Source organism: Ictalurus punctatus, chromosome 7 (assembly GCF_001660625.3).
Source record: "Ictalurus punctatus breed USDA103 chromosome 7, Coco_2.0, whole genome shotgun sequence".
In the NCBI taxonomy this organism is placed as follows: Eukaryota; Metazoa; Chordata; class Actinopteri; order Siluriformes; family Ictaluridae; genus Ictalurus; species Ictalurus punctatus.
Window position 1 is genome coordinate 17,894,134 of NC_030422.2, and position 20,116 is coordinate 17,914,249.

Here is a 20,116-nt window from a genome sequence, read left to right on the forward strand (position 1 = left end):
AAAGACATTTGTATTTATTGTTTGACCATTCCGCAATAAATGACAGAATAATCATCACTAGGCAAATACTTTGCCTAACGTTAGCCAGTTCTTCAGCGATTCAGTTTCAAGCCTGGCCATTTTTATGTTCAACTTTCTTCTCTCTATTTGAAGTTGTAGAAGGTCCATCTGCATGTCACTTTTTCTAATTTGCATTGGAAGATGGACCTTATAGCTACAGCTCCTTTGCAGGCAGCTAAGAAGACAGAATGATATTTCAATATGTTTGATAACATAAATGTCTGTAATACATACACAGACCAAATATTTTTAATCGGGACAACTGCAAACATTTTTTTTTACACTGCCAAGATTCTGTGTGGAGGTAGATGGACTCTCCTCTGCACAGGAATCCCCAGACATAATCTTTAAAACCTGTTAAAGGGACAATGACAAAGTCACATCTTTTTTTTTTTGTTAAAGGGTTTATGTAATGTTAAGTTAACCTTGCTTTCTGGAATATCCCCCTGATCACCATCTGTATGAAATATATGGATTTACGGCAGATCATGTAGATCTCAGCCATGTGCTGTTCCTGTACTGAAAAACCGATAATAATATTTAATAATTATATATAATTAATTATTAAATATTAATTTGATATATAATTAATATTATATATATATATATATATATATATATATATATATATATATATATATACACACACACACACACACACACATACATACATACATACATACATACACACACAAACACAGTATCAACAAAAGTGAGGGAAAATGGCTAATTGGGCCCAATTTGGACATTTTCACTTAGGGGTGTACTCACATTTGTTGCCAGCGGTTTAGACATTAATGGCTGTGTTGAGTTATTTTGAGGGAACAGCAAATTTACAGTTACACAAGCTGTACACTCACTACTTTACATTGAAGCAAAGTGTAATTTCTATAGTGTTGTCACTTGAAAAGATACAATCAAATATTGACAAAAATGTGAGGGTTGTACTCACTTTTGTGAGATATATATATATAATGTGTTGGAGTTATAAGTTTTCAATTCGTTTATTCTCATTATGAGCCAAAGTAAACTTTCACATTTAGACACTCAGCAATTTTCCAGAGCTTTGGCAGCAACGGTGTGTTGTTGTTGTTGTTTTTTGTTTTGTTTTTTCTGTGGTTAGTTTTTTGCGGTAAGTTTAAATTCCTCATATTTCCGCAAAATAATTTCTTGCTCTTCAACCGGAAGTAAGCACACCTGCTTTTTTCCCCATGTTGAACGCTATTGGTTGTTTGCCGCAAACGTCTGGCTTTTATGCGCATGCGCACGATGAGTAAACCTTGGTTCAGGGTTAAAACCAGCGTCATAGAACCTGATAAAGTTAATTAACCCGGGCTAGCTTTGTTTGGTTTTGTCAGCTCAAAACTCTTCAACTCCGAGTTTGTTCAACTCGCTTCGTGAAACAGGCCTCATACGTTTCAGCAGCAGAGGGCCGCCATGTTAAATCTCACCTCTTCTCGCGAGAGTCAGGGTTCAGCGCTCACGGTACCTGATGACCACGTGATGTAAAACGCTTGTTAGCAGTTCTTCACCTGTGACGTACAAAGAATAAAGAATTGTAGTCTCCCAACCATCAGTCACACTACATGTGTGGAAAATACACATCTACCTCAGGGTGGTTAATTTGTAAATCTGTTGTTTTAATTGTCCGTATTTACCCTAGGTTACTTAAGACATGAGGATACTTGTAGATATTCAGATTATTTTAGACATATTGACTGCTTGGGGGGCGTAAATAGTTTGTTTTTAATGTCTTTGACTTTCATTGTCAAAAGCAGCAGAGCATTGCAGCGGTTAATGTTGCTGTCTCACAGCTCCTGAGTCTTTGGTGCGAGGCAAGCGTGCTAACCACTAAGCCCACATCCAATACCACCATAGGAACATTATTTGGATCCACTATTTGTATTATGAACCATTCTGAGCTCAGCACTAACATAGTGTTGTGTGTGGTGCTGATAGAGGTGTATCAGCAATATTAATATTGTTGGTGTTTTATAAATGTCAACTGCTCTGAGAATTAAGAACCAAATAAAAATCTCCAGCATCTCCACCCTGTGCTCTACGTGATACAACACCACAGGTCCAGAATTTGAAAAATTCAACACAATCCCTCTTCTGTCCACGTGGTGGCACTAGTGTCTGTTCAGTAACCTATACAAAAGTAATCACTTCAAGTTATGATTAGAATGCCGTTCAAGGCAAATGATTATTTGGATAAATTCATATTACGTGTGCTACTTTTTTTTCTTTTAAGTACTTTCTCTCTATTTTAGTAGGGTGGGATTACATGCTTAGCAGACTTTACTTGCATGGCTTCTTTAAGCCTCTGGAGCGGCCTTTATGCCTTGTTTGTTTATGGCTGATAGATAAACGACATGGAGCAGTGATAACTGGGAGGCTGGTGTCCATCGTTTTGAATCACCCATGGTGTCCCACACTCCCTCCTCCTGCAGAAGGCAGTCCGCATGGCTCCGCCTCGGTCCTTTTGTCTTCTGGTAATGTGTAGCACGACTGGGAGAGATACTGCATTTTCCGTAGGGGGGTCAGGGAGTTCAGCGCCATTTGGGGAGAAAAAAAACACAGCTTCCGTTAGACTGTAACTTTGCCATTAATCCAGCTCCCAGTGCCATACTCACCGGTACACACGAGTTAATCATTTACTAGCTCATACCCCTCTCCATCACACTGCTTATTGTTGGAAGTCAGAGGAGATGTTGCCTCCATCATGAATATGGCAAAACAGTGAGAGGAGAACAAAGGCTGTGTGAGACTTTTTGTATCACTACATTCGACCACATGCATGTATATGATCTTTATAACATGAAGCTTGGATATAGATTAAGGAATTAATTTGGGCCTTGTGCAACATGCAGCAATAATTATCATTTAAAAAACTGGTGTGTGTGTGTGTGTGTGATGGGGGGTGTTGCAGTGAAGGGAGCACAAGATGAGAAAGAGGAGGCACAGAGAGAAAGAGGGGGAGGGGAAGAAAGAGGAACTCATGAGGTGAAGAGGATGGAGGAAGTCTAAGCAAGCAAGGAGAAAACATGAGCAGAAATGCATTCATAGATCAGGAGAAGAGAGAGGAGAAACAAACAAGACAACTAAGATGAGAACGAGACTAGAGATGATGCTGCTAAGAACTGACAAGATGTTGCCTGCAAAAGAGGGAGGGGGTGAAAAGAAGGAGAGAGAGAGAGAGGAGACACATACACACACACAGAGAGAAAATGCATGGGAGGGGTCCTGTGCCACAAGTGCTGCTGGTATGTCTGCCTACATCCTTGTTTTCCTGGAAATCCTAGCCCATGCACACTGAATGTTCAGTGATGTTTAGGGATCTACCCTTTGGGCCTACCAGCTGGAGGATGGCTTTGGGAAGGGGCCAGAAAAATAAGGTTGTGGGCAAATTTAAAATCTTTGATTTTAGGATTACACATGATACTACAAGATCTGATTGTTGCCTGTGTTCTCACCATGCAGTGCCATTATGATTGTGATGGATCAAAATAAATGTTTATATTGAAGATTTTTCCTCCTTTTAAACATCACCAATGAGTTCAATCTCATCAGTGACAATCTCGTCAAAATGACTGATAATTAGGAGCAAAATTGCAAGTTGTTTAGTTCCAGTCTTTTCGCGCATACATTAGTAAAGGTCTGGAGGACCTCAGCACCGCAATGCACAGCTGACAGATTCATCCGCGCGTACAGTGGGAAGTAGTCCGGCCTGTTAGAGCATACGGCGAGAGCAGCGCAGGTGAACTGGGTTCAAGTCTATTGTGCGAGTCTGAATACACCAACACACCACCTACATTAAACAAATCCGTCCATTTACGAAGACAAACAATTGTCTTAATTACGCCTTCGGGGGAAGAATTACGCCTTCTTTCCTTTTTCGCATTCTTGTATCTCGAGCTAAACACACGCCAGTTAAATGAGCGAAATAGTAAATAAAAAAAGAGAATAATACTACAATATGTTTTGGAGATTGACCTCGATGTGCTTTAAATGTTTGTACCGGTATATGGAACTACATAACTGACATCGAAGTTAGTTGGGGAGAGGCGAAGAAGGCGGAAGGTTTGTATGGTTGAGTGGGGTGCGGTGTGGCTCCCCCCCCCCCCCCCTCGGCACATACACACACAGAGAGGATCTCCATGCAGTCGATACCGTTGGACGGGAGAGAAAGGGAAAGAGAGAAAGAAAGAAAGAGAGACTCGAGTTAATATTAATCAAGGATTTAACTAGTAGTTTGGTTTATTAATATCCAGTGCGTGCTCTGTAGTGCGTTGTTAGACGACCAGTCCATCGCTGATTAAGTTTCAGCAGCAGAGAGAGCAAGCTATCCAGGTGTGAAACTGCTTTCCCGGTCGGCAACTAACACAAATGTTGAACGACAGCTACTAAGCTACCAACTGAAGCCGGAGGACCTAAAGCGTGGTTTTACACAAAAGAATCCCGACTTGAGAGAAGAACAGGGCCAAAAGTGAGGCGAGACAAAAGAAAGGTGATTTTTTCCCCCCCATCCTGCACTCACCAAGTTTAAATGAGAGCCAGTGTGTTACTACCCGCTCTCTACCCGTCTAGAGTTAATAGCCTTATGTTTAATGAACAAGGGGACGAGTCTCGGGGATTAGTAATGATGCGAGTTCTCACAGGACAGGAGTTGTGCTGAAAGTCAGAGAAGAAAAAGAGAGATCATTCCGCAAGATATTTACTATGGTATAGAATTAAACCTCGTAATAATAATAATATGCACATGTTTATATATATATATATATATATATATATATATATATATATATATATATATATATATATACACACACACACACACATATAAAACGTCCTCGACAGACAGTGTTCAAATGAAAATAAGAATAATGAAAAAAAAAAAAAAAAACAGACTACCGGGCGTGACGTCACACCTCCAGGCAATTGACAATCTTGCAAAGTGTTTCTTTTTTTAAGGCTTACAAAACGGGTTATTTTCTCGTTCTGGTGGTTGATAAATGACTTCATAGATGAAATAACTTTATTTATATATCTTTTATAGGCTACAGTAAGCAATAACTAACAACCGCAGTCTGACATGTTTTTCCCAAAAACAACAACCCCTCTTTAAGGTTACTTGTTAATTAAATTGGGAAGTTGTGAAAGCCATTATACAGACTTTATAAGCCATTATAAAGCCGTGTATTGCAGTTTTATTACTTCAAGTAGGTCAGTATGAGCCCATCATGTAAATGCGGTTTGGGAGCTGAGCCATGACAATGAGTGGTTAAAGCTAAGCTCGTCTAGAACAAGCACCGGCGCTACAAACGCTTGTTTCTCCAGCGGGATTGAAACGGCTTCTGGGTTTTTAAACCCCGGTGTTTTTGAGTGTAAATGGAGTAATGTTGAGTTGCTCAGCTGGCTGGCTCCGTTACTTTGTGTGGCTTTAAAAAGCGCAGCTCCTGTTAAGAGACAAAAGGCCTGAGAGAGAAACATCGCCACCAGGAGCGGAGCGGAAGTGATGGAGAAGTGCACTCACACTGTCCCCAACATCACTGATAATAAACCCCACTTCAGATATCACTCTTGTTCATTATACACGGCCGGATTACTCGCTGTGAAGAAACTAACATCCAGACCTTCTCACCTGCAGCTCGTTTGAGAGCCTTTACACGGAAAAGCTCTGAGAAAAGTTCGGATTGGGGGGTTGGGGCAGAATCTTTTCGTTCTCAGTATTTGTTGACATAGAGTGCTATAAAACCTGGCGAGTGTTTACATTTCTGTTCCTGAGCAGGACTGTCATTTGTATGCTGAATATATTGAATTATATATGTAAGACTTGTGGTAGTATCTTAACATTTCTGGTGTTTGTACCTACTTACAGTTAAACAGGGATATAATGATGAGTCTTTATTGGTTACATATACATTATAGTGAAATTAATTTTTCTTTGCATACCCCAGCATGTTAGGAAGTTAGGGTCAGAGCACAGGGTCAGCCATGATACAGCACCCCTGCAGCAGAGAGGGTTAAGGGCCTTGCTCAAGGGCCCAACAGTGGCAGCTTGGCAGTACTGGGACTTTAACCCCTGACCTTCCGAACCCAGAGCCTTAACTGTCTTCCAACACTTCCCACGTATATAGCGGCTATAGAAAGTTCTCTTCTGAAGCTGTATTTGTTTTTTTTCTTTCTTTCATTCGTTCATTTTCAGTAAGGTCAGGGTAGCAGAAGGTCCAGAGCATATACTGGTAACACTGAGCGTGAGGCACAAATACACCCTGAATGGGATGCCAGTCCAATGAAGGGCACTTTGCGCACACACACATTCAGACCTAGGGGTGGTTCAGAGCAGGGGCATGTTTTTGGGATACAGGGAGAACACGCAAAACGTCTCACACACGCACAAAAAAGGGCCAAGCACAAAATTTAAAAATTTTAAGCTTTTAATGGTCTAGGACAAATTATTGGTCAGAAAATTAGCAAGAATTAAACAAATGCACTCCTGAGGCCTCATGTGCCACCATTTACTTGTTTACTTTTGCTGCAGTGAAACATTTGGGGGGGGGGGGGGGGGGGGAGGGGGGAGAGCTAGAAACAGGGAATTTCACTGATTATAGTCTTCTTGTTCGCGCAAAGGTAAAATAATCATGGTTATTTAAAATGTTTGATGTAAAATTCCAACTAACACACGTCTGGGTTTACTAAATAAATAAATGAAATCAAATGCAAAAATAAAAAGCTTACCCACAAGGCTTAAACATTCAAAAGGAAAAGCTATGTCATACTGTTATTTTATCTATTTATTTAATACTTGCAAATTTCCTGACCAATGATTTGTTATTGTTGACCATTAAAACAATATTTTTTTGCCAGTTTAGGCTTGGCCCATTTTTTTGCTCAGGAGTGTAGACACCCATCCGAAGCTCAAGATCGATCCTGGAGCGGAGAGGCAGTAACATTACTTACTTCGCTACCTTCTGTTATTTTGGTAAATGCAATGTATTGGACAATCCCAATATTTGAAAAAGTGTCTTCCTTATGTTTACTCCTGGCAGCCATGCCTTCAGTGATGGAGCGCTCAGGAGCTGGAGTTCTGTCCCGCAGCAGGGCGAAAACAGCAACCAATGGCCACAGTCAACACACTGATGAGGAGAGTAGTGATGAAGAACATTCACACGGTAGGCCTCTACCTTCAACCAAACCCCCACACACAAACCTATTAATAAGCATCTAACGCTTTATAAATTATATTGTTTTTCAGCATTTCTTAACCTACTCTTCAGACTCTTCTTGTCTTACACTGGTCTGATTCTGTAACTGGATGCTGGTCCAGCTTTATTTAGGCTTCCTTCTCGCTCTTTCTTCCACCCACATCTCTCCTACTGCCCTTTGTGTGACTAGCAAACTCTTTCTTACAGTGTTCTTTATCTTATAGACAGCATGATTCGTGTGGGTGCAGACTACCAGGCACAGATCCCAGAGTACAAGCCAGGTAAGAGGAAGTGTTCTCGTTGAAGAGAACAGTTATTCCTATTACCAGTTATTTTGAGGTCCAATTGGAAAGTCTAGTGCACTGTTTATACAGTGCCTGAGAGACGGAGATTTAAATGGTCATAAGTAAAGACGATTAAGAAATAAAGGTGTATGGGGAAAGTTGAAAAGGTCTGCTGGCAAAAATGTTCGAGAAGAAGACGCTGTTTTAGAAAGTGAAGTGGAAAATTATGAAAACAATATGGTAAGCATGGAGAGACTTTGTGAAGGAGGGTAGTACCTTCACTGTGTGTGAAGGTAGTACATTTTAATAAATTTTTTTCTGACTTATTTATCAATGCCAAACACTATCACATCAGTTCAAATGTGTCAACAGTATATAAGTGAGTTTGGAGTAAACACATTCTCTGTTCTTTTCTCACTACAATAAAATGTGTTGAAATTCTTGTCAGATCTGTACTGCACATTGGTAGCAATAGAAAAACTAATTCCTACAGAGTCAATCATGTAATTGATTTTTATGAATTAACAGAAACTAAACAAATGCTTTGAGTCACTTTTTGTTTAAGCTTGTTGAAGGATAACAGTGAAGTCTGCTCGAAACCCAAATCTAATGCCACGTGTCTTACTAATATTCTTTGTGTGAATAAGTTCAGATTATCTTAAATGATGAGCCATGCGGCAGAGTAGATGGATATGTTGAGCTTCGGTGCCATGTATGAGAGAAATGGATGTGTGACTGATGTGTGTCCTACCTTGACAGAGCCTGAGTCTGACTACAGTGAGAAAGACCAGCGAAGCATGCTTGTGTGGTCACCCAACAGCCAAGTGTCTGATGCAATGTGTAAGTAATTAGTCCAAAGACTTCTATAAACTGTTGCCTCCAAAAAAATGCCTTTCCAAGGAAATGTTTATTTGATTATGGGGATAGCCGAGACTTTATACTGATCTGAACTGCTTACTATTTCCAGTTAATGCTAAACATGGCTTGTATCATAATAACTGGCAGCATTGAAAATTGGTGTACAGGTTAACTTAGTGGGACGTGCTTAATGTAAATCAGAGAAGCTGCTCAGATTATGTGACTATTAGTACCAATTGATCATTGAACATTTTTATTCTGTCCTTAACAGTGGATGAATACATCTTAATGGCCAAAGAGAAGCATGGATATAATATGGAACAGGTATGCCAAACCACAGTTTAAAGGAATACTCCAGCACTATTTCAACATGATCTCTATGCAGCCCATTTATGGCATGTGGGAAAACTGCTGCTAAGACTCTTCACTGTATGGAGAAAAGAGTAGAAAACCTATTTACCTTAAACTCACTTATAATGGAAGCCTTAGGGCAGGTGTTCAGTTCCATCAAAAAGTGTTTAAATGATGCGACTGTATAATGCAAATATAAACCTACAACCTACATCTCTTGCACATTGGAACACTGGTACAGTGCAATTCTGGTTGCTTATGCTTACTCTTATCAGTACTCCTGTGATCCTATTCAGCTACATTGTCTATATCAGTAAGGCATGACCACAACTTCTTTCGCTGAAAAAGTATCTCGAGGAAAACGCCGAATTATACAGATTTAGAGCTTCATTTGCAACAAACATTTGAAGAATCACGAGAGCAGTCTAGTAAACAACAGCTTTCTCATAAATGTTTATTCTGCCTGAACAACTTCCATTAGAAGTGTTTTTTTGAGTAAATGGGTTTCCCATCATTCTCTCAGGAGAGGGAAACATGTCCATTCTTGTCTGCTAATCATGTACGCTACAGTAGGGAAAAGGCTGGAGCACTTCTTTTAGAAGAGTAACGCAAACCTGAACTTTGATACACAGATCTGATCATTTCTTTATTCTTTAGTCTTTGGGCATGCTGCTCTGGCACAAGCACGATGTGGAGAAGTCTCTGGCTGACCTAGCTAACTTCACTCCCTTTCCCGATGAGTGGACGGTGGAGGACAAGGTGCTGTTTGAGCAGGCGTTCAGCTTCCACGGCAAGAGTTTCCACCGCATCCAACAGATGGTGAGTGAGAAAGTACGAGAGTACACGGGAGAAAGTGAAGGAGAGAGGCGGAGTTATAGCCTGACGGAGAAACCTGCAGTCCAGCGTAGTCATACAGACGAGTATTAAGGGGCTGATTAGGACCTATGGTCCACTATTACGAATGATTTATTATTTTATAGTTTGCAGTTATCCTTATTACGTATATTTTGTCTTGTAGCACTGTAGAGTTTTAAAGTGGCCTTGAACAGTTTGAGAGCGCGATTTAATTCCGTATTTAAAGTGACGTATTTCCTTTTGACACAGGAAGTGCTCCCTCACTACAGCTCTTTAAAATAGTGTCAAAAACAAAGGCCAGAAAGGCCTTTTCTGATTTCCAGAACATACAAGATGTGCAAAACTGGCTAAATAATGCAGCTGAGAGAGCTTATTTTCAAACTGTGTAAGATTTCTCACTGCCAATTTACCCGTTGGAACTTAGTCATGGTTATCGTGTCACGTTTTCTTACCGGCCTGCACCAGTCTTTTTCTTTTTCCCCCTGTGGTAAGCCCACTACAGCAACAAGAGAACCTGGCTTCCTGATCGGAGACTGCTGTTTAACACGAGGCTGTAAAATAAAAATTTAGAAAAAACAACTCGTGCACACGCACAAGCATGCCCTTCAAAATCTCCAAATCTATCATAGCATCACAGCAAGTGCATCCCTCAGTGCTTTTGAATCGAAGTCTTACATATTTAAGCCAAGATCAAGATTTTAAAAGGTGAACGAATGCAGATACGCGCACACAAGCTACAACCAACATTCGAACCCGAGACAGTTTGAAAGGGCAATAATGTGCAGAAACCTGCTAGACCAATACTACTTGAATGACCCATACTAACTACCTGCAACCATGATGCACTACTCAGTTTATTTACAGGGGTGGGACATAGGCATTCTAGAGAGCATTCGATTGCACACGAGACTCGCATTAACAAGCTCTTAACGTTGATTTTGATTTAATGGGCACTTCAAGTCAGAGCTGTAAATAACCAAACCTGTAAGTAATTGTATGTGCAAGGTAATTAAGATTCCCCACAGTTCAGTGATATTGATGTAATTTAAAAAAAAAATATTTTTCAGCTGCCAGATAAGTTGATCTCCACTCTGGTAAGGTACTACTACTCCTGGAAGAAGACTCGGACTCGCACCAGTGTCATGGACCGGCAGGCCCGTAAACTTATTAGCAAGAGAGAGAAGGATGACAGGTGAGAGGATTGGAAAAACCAAAAGGGAAGCACAAAAGAATGCAAAAAAAAAGCCTGAGAGTGTCCTCTGAAGCATTACTTAACCGTGCAATGTCTCCCTGTTAGTAATGACGAGATGGAAGAAGGAGACCCAGGAAGTGACAGTGACTTTGAGATCCACACAAAGAAAGAGGTGAGGCATAAACTCGAAAACAATGATTAGTTACGACAATACAGTGCTCCGCTTAAGGTTTGTGCAAGTGTGTGTGTGTGTATGTGTGTGTATATATATATATATATATATATATATATATATATATATATATATATATATATATATATACACACATACACACACACACACACACAGGCATTTTGACACTTCAGATGTAAAGGATGGTTTTTATACTTGTCTGTGAAATCTGGCAGCATATGCAGGACTTGTGTCTAGACATTTGTATAGGTATTCTCCCGACACACTTGCACATAATTCACTTTATCTAAAGAGAAATGTACTTGTTTATACTGTGCTTGAGGATAATTTGTGCCAATTTTACACTGAAATGTGTTTTGTGATGCCTTTATTAATGCGGTCGTTTATAAATACTTTTCACTCGAGCTTTTTAAAAATCTTCCTCCAAGAATTCAATTTCACAGAAATTAAAAAAAAAAGAAACAAATTTCACTGTTTTTAGGAATGCTTTGAAGACAGGTTGTACAATTAGTTATAGTAAAGTACTCTAATATGCTGATGCTTGTTCTTGTTTAGGTTAAGTATTATGTCACATCCCAAACCCAATGCTAAAGGATGCACTTCCTTGCTCAACCAGTCAGTGTTTTCGTGATGTACTACACTACCGATTCACATGAGAATAGGTTTTGTTAGTTTAATAGCCAGTTTTTATTTTTTCTTTTGGCTGCTGGTTATATCTATAGCAACTTGAAATGATGTGTCGTGACTACTGTTCAAAAGAAACAATCCGTTTTGAAATATTAGCATTTTTAACTGTATTCGCTCATTCAGCCCAAGCTGAGCTCTGGTGCTGGAGGAGGCAGTGAGAGGAGCTCTGGGAGGTTAGGACCTACACGCAAAGAGAACCAGGGGGCTCAGTATCGGCACCATCCACTGAGGGCACGCCGCAGGCCTCCAAAGGGCATGCACCTGGATCAGGATGACATCGTCTCTCTGTCTGCTTCCACTGAGTCAGGAACCATCTCCAACCGTCAGCTCGACACTCAGCTTGTCTCTCTCAAGAGACAGGTAATGGCTGCCTGATGGTGTGCGTGCACACATATACACACAGCAATATTTATATACAGACCAGAATTAATCACAAGAAAACCTTTACCAATCCTCATGCAGGTTCAAAGTATCAAGCAAGCAAACAGTGTCCTCAAAAGGAGTTTGGCAGATGGTGTTGAGACCATGAGACCAACTGAGGTGCAGTCAGTTATTTCTATACACTCAAATAGTTCATCAGATAGTTTAATATTTTAACTATACTCAAGTTTATGATGGCTTCATTAGCAGTCGGATTATTACTGAAGCATGTGTGATGGTGATAATGGAGGATGGATAGAGGAATGAGCAATATTTGCCAAAAGTTATATGTTAGAGAAATATTCCAGTTTTTTTTCTTTTCCATGACCTAGCTCTCAATCTATTGCACTGAAGCATACACTCAATTACCTGGACAAGAAATTCAACCTTCCTTGTAATGTGAAAACAAAATACCTAACTACTCAAAACCCTAATAATGGTAGTCTTAAGGGAGGCTGTTGAATTCGTTCAAAAAACGTTTGTGGATAAAATGATCAACAAAATGTTTTGCATAAATGTTATTGACTGCTCCAGCAACTACCCTTAGAGTTTCTCTTCAATACGGGGAAATGTAGTATTGTGTAGTATCATGTATGCTAAGAGATTTCTTAGTGATTTTTGAGCAGTGTTACTAAAATGTAGACAAATTATACTTGTAAACTTCATCATTATGTACTCTTTCAGCCCACTCTTAAGATTAACTCCCGCTGGACCACAGAGGAACAACTCCTGGCTGTACAGGGTATGTCAGATTATCATTATTTTCCCTGCTACTTGACAGTATTGGCACATTAGCACCAGTTGTTTATCCTGGGTGTCAGTATGATTAATTGGACTGGATAAAAGCACATGCATGCAGTTCTATTAATGAATAATTATCGTCAGATGTAGTTTAACGTTGTGGGTTTGCCTCGTGTAGCTGTCAGACGATATGGTAAAGACTTTGCCACCATAGCTGACGTGATTGGGAACAAGACCGCGGGTCAGGTGAGCTCATTCTTCATCAGCTACCGCCGCCGCTTCAATCTGGAGGAAGTGCTGCGAGAATGGCAGGCAGAACAGGAAGTGCTGCGGGGGAATAGCGAGACCATGAAGGACCTGAACGGGACAGCAGGAGTGGAAGAGGATGAGGTGAGGCACGAGAAATGTAAAAACGTCAAAATGGTTTATTAAAAGATGGGGGGCAGTTCCTGTATCTGTAAGGGAATGTTTTGTTTAGTTGTATTTGTCCTAATGTATAATATCCTTGTGTTGTGTTCTACTCAGACTAAGAGGGATAGTGTATCCCCTGCAGACTCTGGCAGTCCAACGCCTTCCTCTGAAGTAGCCAGTAACTCTAGCCAGTCTTCTCCACCGCTTACCCAACCCCCACCCTTACTACGCCCGACTCCCCCCAGTGCACCCCCAAGCCTGTTGCGCCAGCCTCCTCCTCTTCAAACACGCCCCCTCCAGACCCGAACGCCCCACAACCATCCTCCACCTCCACTCATCCGCCCCGCAGTGGCCTCATCCCACCACCAGAGCGGCTTGAGGAACTCCATCGGTTCCTCTGCGGCGTCCGGCGCACAGCTGCCTCCTTCGCTGATGGGGCTCAAAGTGGAATCACCACACTCGTACTGATTTACACAAGCTGCTGGGGTTGGCCTCTGGCACTGATCTTAAACCAGTTCCAGCTTTGGTCAAGATTAGGATTTTAATGGGAACTGGTTCCAGATCAGCACAATTTCTAGAACACTGATAGGAACAGCAGGTACTGTCCAGGTGGCAAGGGGATTCAAAATACACATATTACTGCAGCTGTTCAGGCCCACAGGATGAGTCAGGGATTGTGATATAGTGTTAGACAGGTGAAATGAGTCAGCAGTAGGTTTGACATCACTCAGAAAATCCCCATTAAACACCAACACTCGTACGGGCAAACATCTCCTGTCGTCACTCAGAAATAACCTGAGTGCAGACTTGCCAAATTCAGGCCACACACAGCCAGTGGGCCTCAGCTTTAATGATATACCTCAGAGGAGGCCGCAGAACCAACCCACAACCACACAGTTCAGCATGATCAATTACAGAAATGACCTTTGACAGAAAATATTGTTAGTACTTGAACCAAAATTTCTCAGTGGAGAAAAAAGCCTTTAGATGTTATACACTGGATTGTAATGAAATGCCTTGACAACTGAATCACAGGTTTCCCCATTTCCATGGCAACAGCAGAACATCTCCAACTATGTTACACAGAAGACACCACATGACACGAGTGTAAACTGGGAAAAGGTGTTCTTTCTTTTCCATTAAAGAGCCATGTATTACTAGAACTGAGCTTAGTGAATTGGTTTTTATTTCAGTGACCGAGTCCCTGAAAAATTAGTAGATAGTAATTATGTAGAAGTGGTTAACATTAAAAGCACTAAATGACCCAACATACTTGACTTTTTTTTCTTGCACAAACACGGAAGTGCACTGATTCTTCAGTGAGGCGAAATGTGTAAGATGTTACAACATTAAAGTTCATAGTTTGTGCCAGTGGAGTTTTCCATTTCCACCAAGACTTTGTATATGAGAAATGTTTACAGATGAACTTGGACATGGCTGTTCTTTTTTGTTTTGTTCCTTTGTAGAATAAAGTGAAATGATCAAAATGGACATCCAGTAGTGTTTGTGTTCAGACCCTGATTCACCATCACGTGATTCAACTGCTAGGAGAAAGTAGTTCTTATTGCATCATTACCTGCACAATTTGAGTTTCATAATTCATTTATTACTATCATTGATCATAATCATGTCTCTGCACCAAATGTACATTTGGAGTGCTCTCTATCCCTGACATACATCAGCTCTCACAAAGAAAAATATTAAAATTACAGCAATGGAAAAAAACTGATATGAAATAAAAATCAACCCTGAAGGAAAAAAAATTATATTAATAGATAATGACAATTGGATCCCCAGCACCTTAGACAATGATCATTCATAGAACTGCAAATAATGTGACATTAAAAACATCATTTTCTGAAAAAAGATAAAAAACACAGAGGTGCACAAGTGTCCCACAAACCACTCACAGACTTGGAAGAGACTCCATTGCTCCCCCTACTGTTTTCCATAATAACCGAATGTGTATCCATGCATGCAAAACATGTATAGGTCAGTGGAAAGACAGCACATAGCTCATCTTTGTCTCTCACATATATCTGCCTTTCTCAGCTGGCTTTACTAATGCCTGAGCAAGAATATCAAAACTGATAACCCATTTAAACCAAGTGGTAGTGAGACCATCTGCTCCTGATGTGTAGTAGTCTGTGGGCTTGCTGCTACTTAAATACAATCACTGCATTAAGGTCAAGACAAAAAGCCCAAAGCAACCTTTTGGTTATACACAGATGATTCACTCTCATTCCGACTAATGCACATGACAGAAGGGGACAAGCATGAAAAGGGTAATGCTCAAAGTGATGTTTGGGACTCGTTTAATTTGCTACCAAACCACTGCAGCTTTCAGGCGTAGGCCTCTGGGATTTGGAAGGCGGGCTAACAGATGAAGCCCAAACGGGCGTTTATATATCAGTTCTCGTAATGACAGCTGTGCTGACGCAGGCCATGTAGTCCTCTTTCGCAGTGTCTTTTCCAGTGATTGTTTAGTCCAAGGGGAACAGGAGGTTTGTTGGAGTGTGTTGTGTATGTCATTCATTACAGCAAGATATGAACGGATTTTAAAACCACAAGAAAAAAAAAAAAAAAACATCCTAAAGGATAACAATGCATAAATCACTGATTTTACAACATTGAAGTACATCTGATTTCTCTTTAGAAAGGGGGGGAGACAACAAAAATACACCCATTCCAGTGCAACAAATCACAACCCAGTCAATGAAGAAAAAAAAAAGAAAAAAAATCACCCAAACCATAAACACACAATCCCTTGAGTGGTATTCAAGCGGTGGTGCCGATGAGGTTAAAAACCCGCTGACGGAACAAAAAAGAAGAAATGTTGGGCGAGAGTAGATTTGTGGGCAAACTCTAACCCCGATCCACACAGCAAAACAAATGAAAGCGTGTGCAGGTAGCATAAACTCTGTCCGGATGTCCAGTGCGTGTGCGAATGATGAGTTGAAGACCAGAAGGAGTTCACAAAACTCAGGAGAGTTTATCAAATCAGGATTTTCTTGTAGTGGACAAAACTAAAACAAAACAACTGTGATTCCCCCCCCCCCCGGACTGATAAATGAGAGTAAAGGCTAGTGATCCTGATACCAGCAAAATCAACATATACAGCACTTTCTCTCTCACACCCCACACTGTATTTCAGAGTGTAGTATCTAGTATCTGTACAGCTTATTTCATCAAAACCGCAACATCTGTCCATTTAGTATGAGACAACTCGTTTCAGTGGTTACTGCCTGCCTTAATGCTTTCCCCTAAAATCAAACCCTCAACCCCCCTTTTAACACTCGCCCTCTCCCCTTTCATAGTTTGAGCTCATTGGCGATTTTGGAAGCGATGTTCTTGAAGGCGATGGAAGTGCCGGAAATCCTCTTGAAGCGCACGCCGTTGAGGGACAGGCGTGGTAGCTTGCACACCTCCATCTCCCACTGGACGAAGTCGTCATGGGAAGGCTTGCCAGCCATGCAGAACAGCATGTAGCGCTCACGCACTTCATATTCGCAGCTGTTAGCGTCCAGAACCTTACGGATCTCCTTCATCATCTCGCTGGGCTCCATGGACGACGTGGTCTTCATGCTCCAGGTGAAGCGCAGCGAGCGAGGCTTGGTTCCGTCCTTCGCTGACAGGGGTGGAGTTCCATCCCTTGGAGAGGAGGAGGAGAGCGAGTCCTTGTTTTCGTCCCCACCGCCTGAGCCGAGTGTCCCACCTCCTACTCCGGTCTTCTCTGCCTTGTCAGCACTGCTCAGCATGGATCTGGAGAAAGAGATGCAGAAAAAGGGGGGGGGGGGGGGGGGGGGATGGAAGTTGGAAAATGATATAGAAATATGAAAGAGAACAGCACGGAAGAAGAAAGTGGATAGAGAGACAAAGGTACGTGAAGAAAAAGACACGTGGAGAGAAGACATAAGAAAAAAACCAAGGAGATCAATGAAGCATTGGACAAAAGACAGAGGAGGCCGCAGTGGCAATAAATGGGGAAGAGAAACGACAGTAAAAAGAGAGAACAGCCAAGAAAAAGGCATGCATGTTAAAGTACTGCTATTCATTTATCATTCATCAACCCTCAACCCCCCAACAATCATACAATCAGGCATGTTTTTTACGGTTTATATACACTGAAAAATCACTGCAAGTAGCTGAATCTAAAAAGGGATCCATCTCATTATAACTTTGTCCTGCCCTCATGGGTTCATTTAGTATTATTTACAAGCTGAGGAAACTTGAAAACCATCACCCATGTCCTATAACAGACAAGGTATGTGTGGAGGGAGAATGTTCTGTCTAGACTTAAACTGCAAGGCTTTATTTAAAAAATAACAAACAACAAACAAAAAAAAAAGTCATGGTGTCGATTATTCCAAACCCTGCTGCTGTAGTAAACACAATTCTGCAGCTGCAGGGAATTCTAAATCTTAGGCTGATTGCAAATAGGGCATATAAGGAATTAACCCTTGGCTGAGGCTGTGTGAAAAAAACAAACAAAAAAACACAACATCTAAGCAGAATGGAAAACCAATCTAGGAGGACAGGGTTAGTCACAAAATGAGGAAACTAACATTTAAATGACGGAACACAAACATGTCAAACATTCTCTCTCACACACACACACACACACACACACACACACACACACACATGTATCTAAAGACTAATTAATCCTGATTGGTTACAAGTAACACTAATACCAATTAACCTTATTAAAACACCCATTTTTAGTCAATTATGACTCAAAATATTTAGCCATTGATTAGAGCTGATTACGAAATGATTTGATCAGGTCTTTGTTTTTTTTTTCCTCACCTGCTGCCCTCGTCTCGACTCTCTCCCTCATACGGGCTCCTCGAAAGAAATCGCAACAAGATTAGTTTTTGTACCGGTGTACTGCCACCAAGCACGTTCAAGAGTTATGGATACCTAGGTACGCAAATCCCATTCCATTACTGAAAGCTCCATTTCAAATAAACAGTGTTGGTTTAAGGCATCAAAAGGCAGGAGGGTCTATAATTACAAATGTGGAAGGGCACCAGTAGGATTGTGCTCTAGCGTGGTGGGAACTGAATGAGCAAATAATATGGGATGGAATGGATTTTGAACAAAACCAGAGAGAACCACCCAGGACCCAGGACACCCTCGATATCTAAATATGAGCCAGTAATCTTGTAAGCTACAGTCGTCCAACACCGACCCTACAGCTGGTACAGTTCACACACAAGCACCCAAACACACCAACATAAAACATAGAAACAATGTCAGACATACACAAGTAAAAAATAAATAAATAATAAATGCATGAATGCTAGTTGTTATGAACAGACATGGACACATAGCAAAGAATGGCCTATATGTAAACACGGACTGTTAAACATCAGCGTTAGAAGGGTTAGAAGCACCACAGAGACATGAGACATGTTTAGCAAACACAAAGCGGCATCTGTAGGTTAAAGAGCAGGAAACATGGGTAAGGTGGATATAATATAACCTGGAAAGGAAGTTTTCACAAATTGACAAAAAGATACAACTGTTGTCCAGCAGAGGACGCAAAGTCATCGTGTATTACGTGACAGTGCCCTCTTCTGGACAAAAGACGACATAACACCACCACCAAGTCGCTACACCTTAATATGGAGCACATTATTACAAATAGAACATATACACTGTAGCAGAGCAAATAAACTGCAAGGCTGTAATGTTCTCGGTTATTACAGTAACCGCAGTGAGCAGAGTTCGATTTCCGTACACCTGGAGTCCTACATGTTCTCACATACAATGTGGCAGACATAGAAGTGAAATATAGACACACATGGAAGGGGAGGGTATGAAGAAAAAAACAGGAGACAGAGTGGTTCTGAGAGAGCAGGCCAAAGCCAGTCAGTTAATCTCAGCTTCCATCATCATCATCATCATCATCCTCATGTTAAAAGGGCTGAGAAGAAAAATAATTAAAAAGAGATTCTCCTGAAAGAATGCAGAGTAATATAATCCCCTCCATCACTTCTTTCCATCCTCAACATCCCCTTTTCCTAATTTCATCCTGTTCAGCTGCTACAAGACATGACCGGTGTTCATCCTAAATAGAGCCCATATGTGAGAGTCAATTAAAGAGACAAGTTCAATAGTTTCTTACTCTCAGTTATACTCTGATCTTCATATTGTACAAACTTCTTGTGGGCTGTTTCTATTATCTAGACCCTTTATACTGGTTAACTGCCAAAACATCGTGTCCCATTTACCCTGGGGGTAACACATAGATAGATGAGGTCACCGTTTACACTGACGGAAACAATGAAAGGGGTATGAGGTGAAAGAAGAGAGGATGGGGAACAAAAAGGATGTTAATTCCTTTGGGACATTAAGAATGTTGAGGGTGAGCTTTTGGGTTGGATGTGGGATGTTAGTACTGGCCATAACACATCACAAATATACCAAACATCAATAAAGAGCCAACCATAAAACAGCAGAGGGAGAAACAGTATGAGGGGGAATATAAATACATTCATGTGAAGAAATAAATATACTCCATGGAAATTGTTGGCTTATTTTGACATATTTGGACAAGCAAACATTTGATCCTCTTTGAAACAGTGTCTATTAATAAAGTTCAGGCACTCTATCAAATGACACATAAAATTGATATTTTGTAGTAAATTTCAAAATTTAAATGAACAAAAAAAGATGATCAGTCTCATGGAAAAAGTAAGTACACCCCTACATTTATCACACCTTCAAACTCATAATTAGAGTCAGGTGTTCAGGATTGGGTGCCAGTGATTATAACCTGTTTAGGAAGTGCAGGTGGAACCGGTCTTATTTATACACCTCTCATATCTAGCGTCTGGTGTTCCCTTTG

The 20,116-nt window shown here is 40.8% G+C and overlaps 2 protein-coding genes across 12 annotated transcripts in view; one reads left to right on the forward strand and one right to left on the reverse strand.

Annotated features, from left to right (window-relative positions):
- Positions 1–3,029: 3,029 nt before the first annotated feature.
- rcor2 (REST corepressor 2) lies at positions 3,030–14,636 on the forward strand. 5 transcript variants are annotated; one of them, XM_017471969.3, is made up of 14 exons: positions 4,213–4,570; positions 6,931–7,009; positions 7,086–7,235; positions 7,493–7,549; positions 8,312–8,392; positions 8,682–8,734; positions 9,419–9,580; positions 10,684–10,808; positions 10,914–10,980; positions 11,812–12,048; positions 12,151–12,228; positions 12,793–12,850; positions 13,028–13,239; positions 13,375–14,636. In XM_017471969.3, coding segments are annotated over exons 2-14 (1,635 nt in total). In that variant the 5' UTR covers positions 4,213–4,570; positions 6,931–7,008; the 3' UTR covers positions 13,729–14,636. The 5 variants fall into 5 exon arrangements, with proteins under 5 accessions (XP_017327455.1, XP_017327458.1, XP_017327457.1 ...); XM_017471968.3 differs by having other exon boundaries at positions 6,936–7,009; XM_017471971.3 differs by having other exon boundaries at positions 6,936–7,009; positions 7,113–7,235.
- A 208-nt stretch (positions 14,637–14,844) lies between these two features.
- Positions 14,845–20,116, reverse strand: part of mark2b (MAP/microtubule affinity-regulating kinase 2b) — a 48,674-nt gene continuing 43,402 nt past the window's right edge. For 3 of the 7 annotated variants that reach the window (XM_017471965.3, XM_017471958.3, XM_017471961.3), the window contains 2 exons: positions 18,070–18,108; positions 14,845–17,022 (listed from right to left, as the gene is read on the reverse strand). In XM_017471965.3, the coding sequence (XP_017327454.1) occupies positions 16,572–17,022; positions 18,070–18,108 (490 nt within the window). In that variant the 3' untranslated portion in view covers positions 14,845–16,571. The remainder of the gene's footprint in view (positions 17,023–18,069; positions 18,109–20,116) is intronic. The other 4 variants (XM_017471962.3, XM_017471959.3, XM_017471963.3 and 1 more) reach the window with 2 other exon arrangements.

Bases quoted from the DNA above. Each gene is read 5' to 3' on its own strand.
- rcor2 (XM_017471966.3), top strand. From the start codon at position 3,170: ATGAGAACGAGACTAGAGATGATGCTGCTAAGAACTGACAAGATGTTG. The intron at 8,393-8,681 runs GTAAGTAATTAG...TGTCCTTAACAG, and splicing joins CCAAGTGTCTGATGCAATGT to TGGATGAATACATCTTAATG. The intron at 10,981-11,811 runs GTGAGGCATAAA...TCGCTCATTCAG, and splicing joins AGATCCACACAAAGAAAGAG to CCCAAGCTGAGCTCTGGTGC.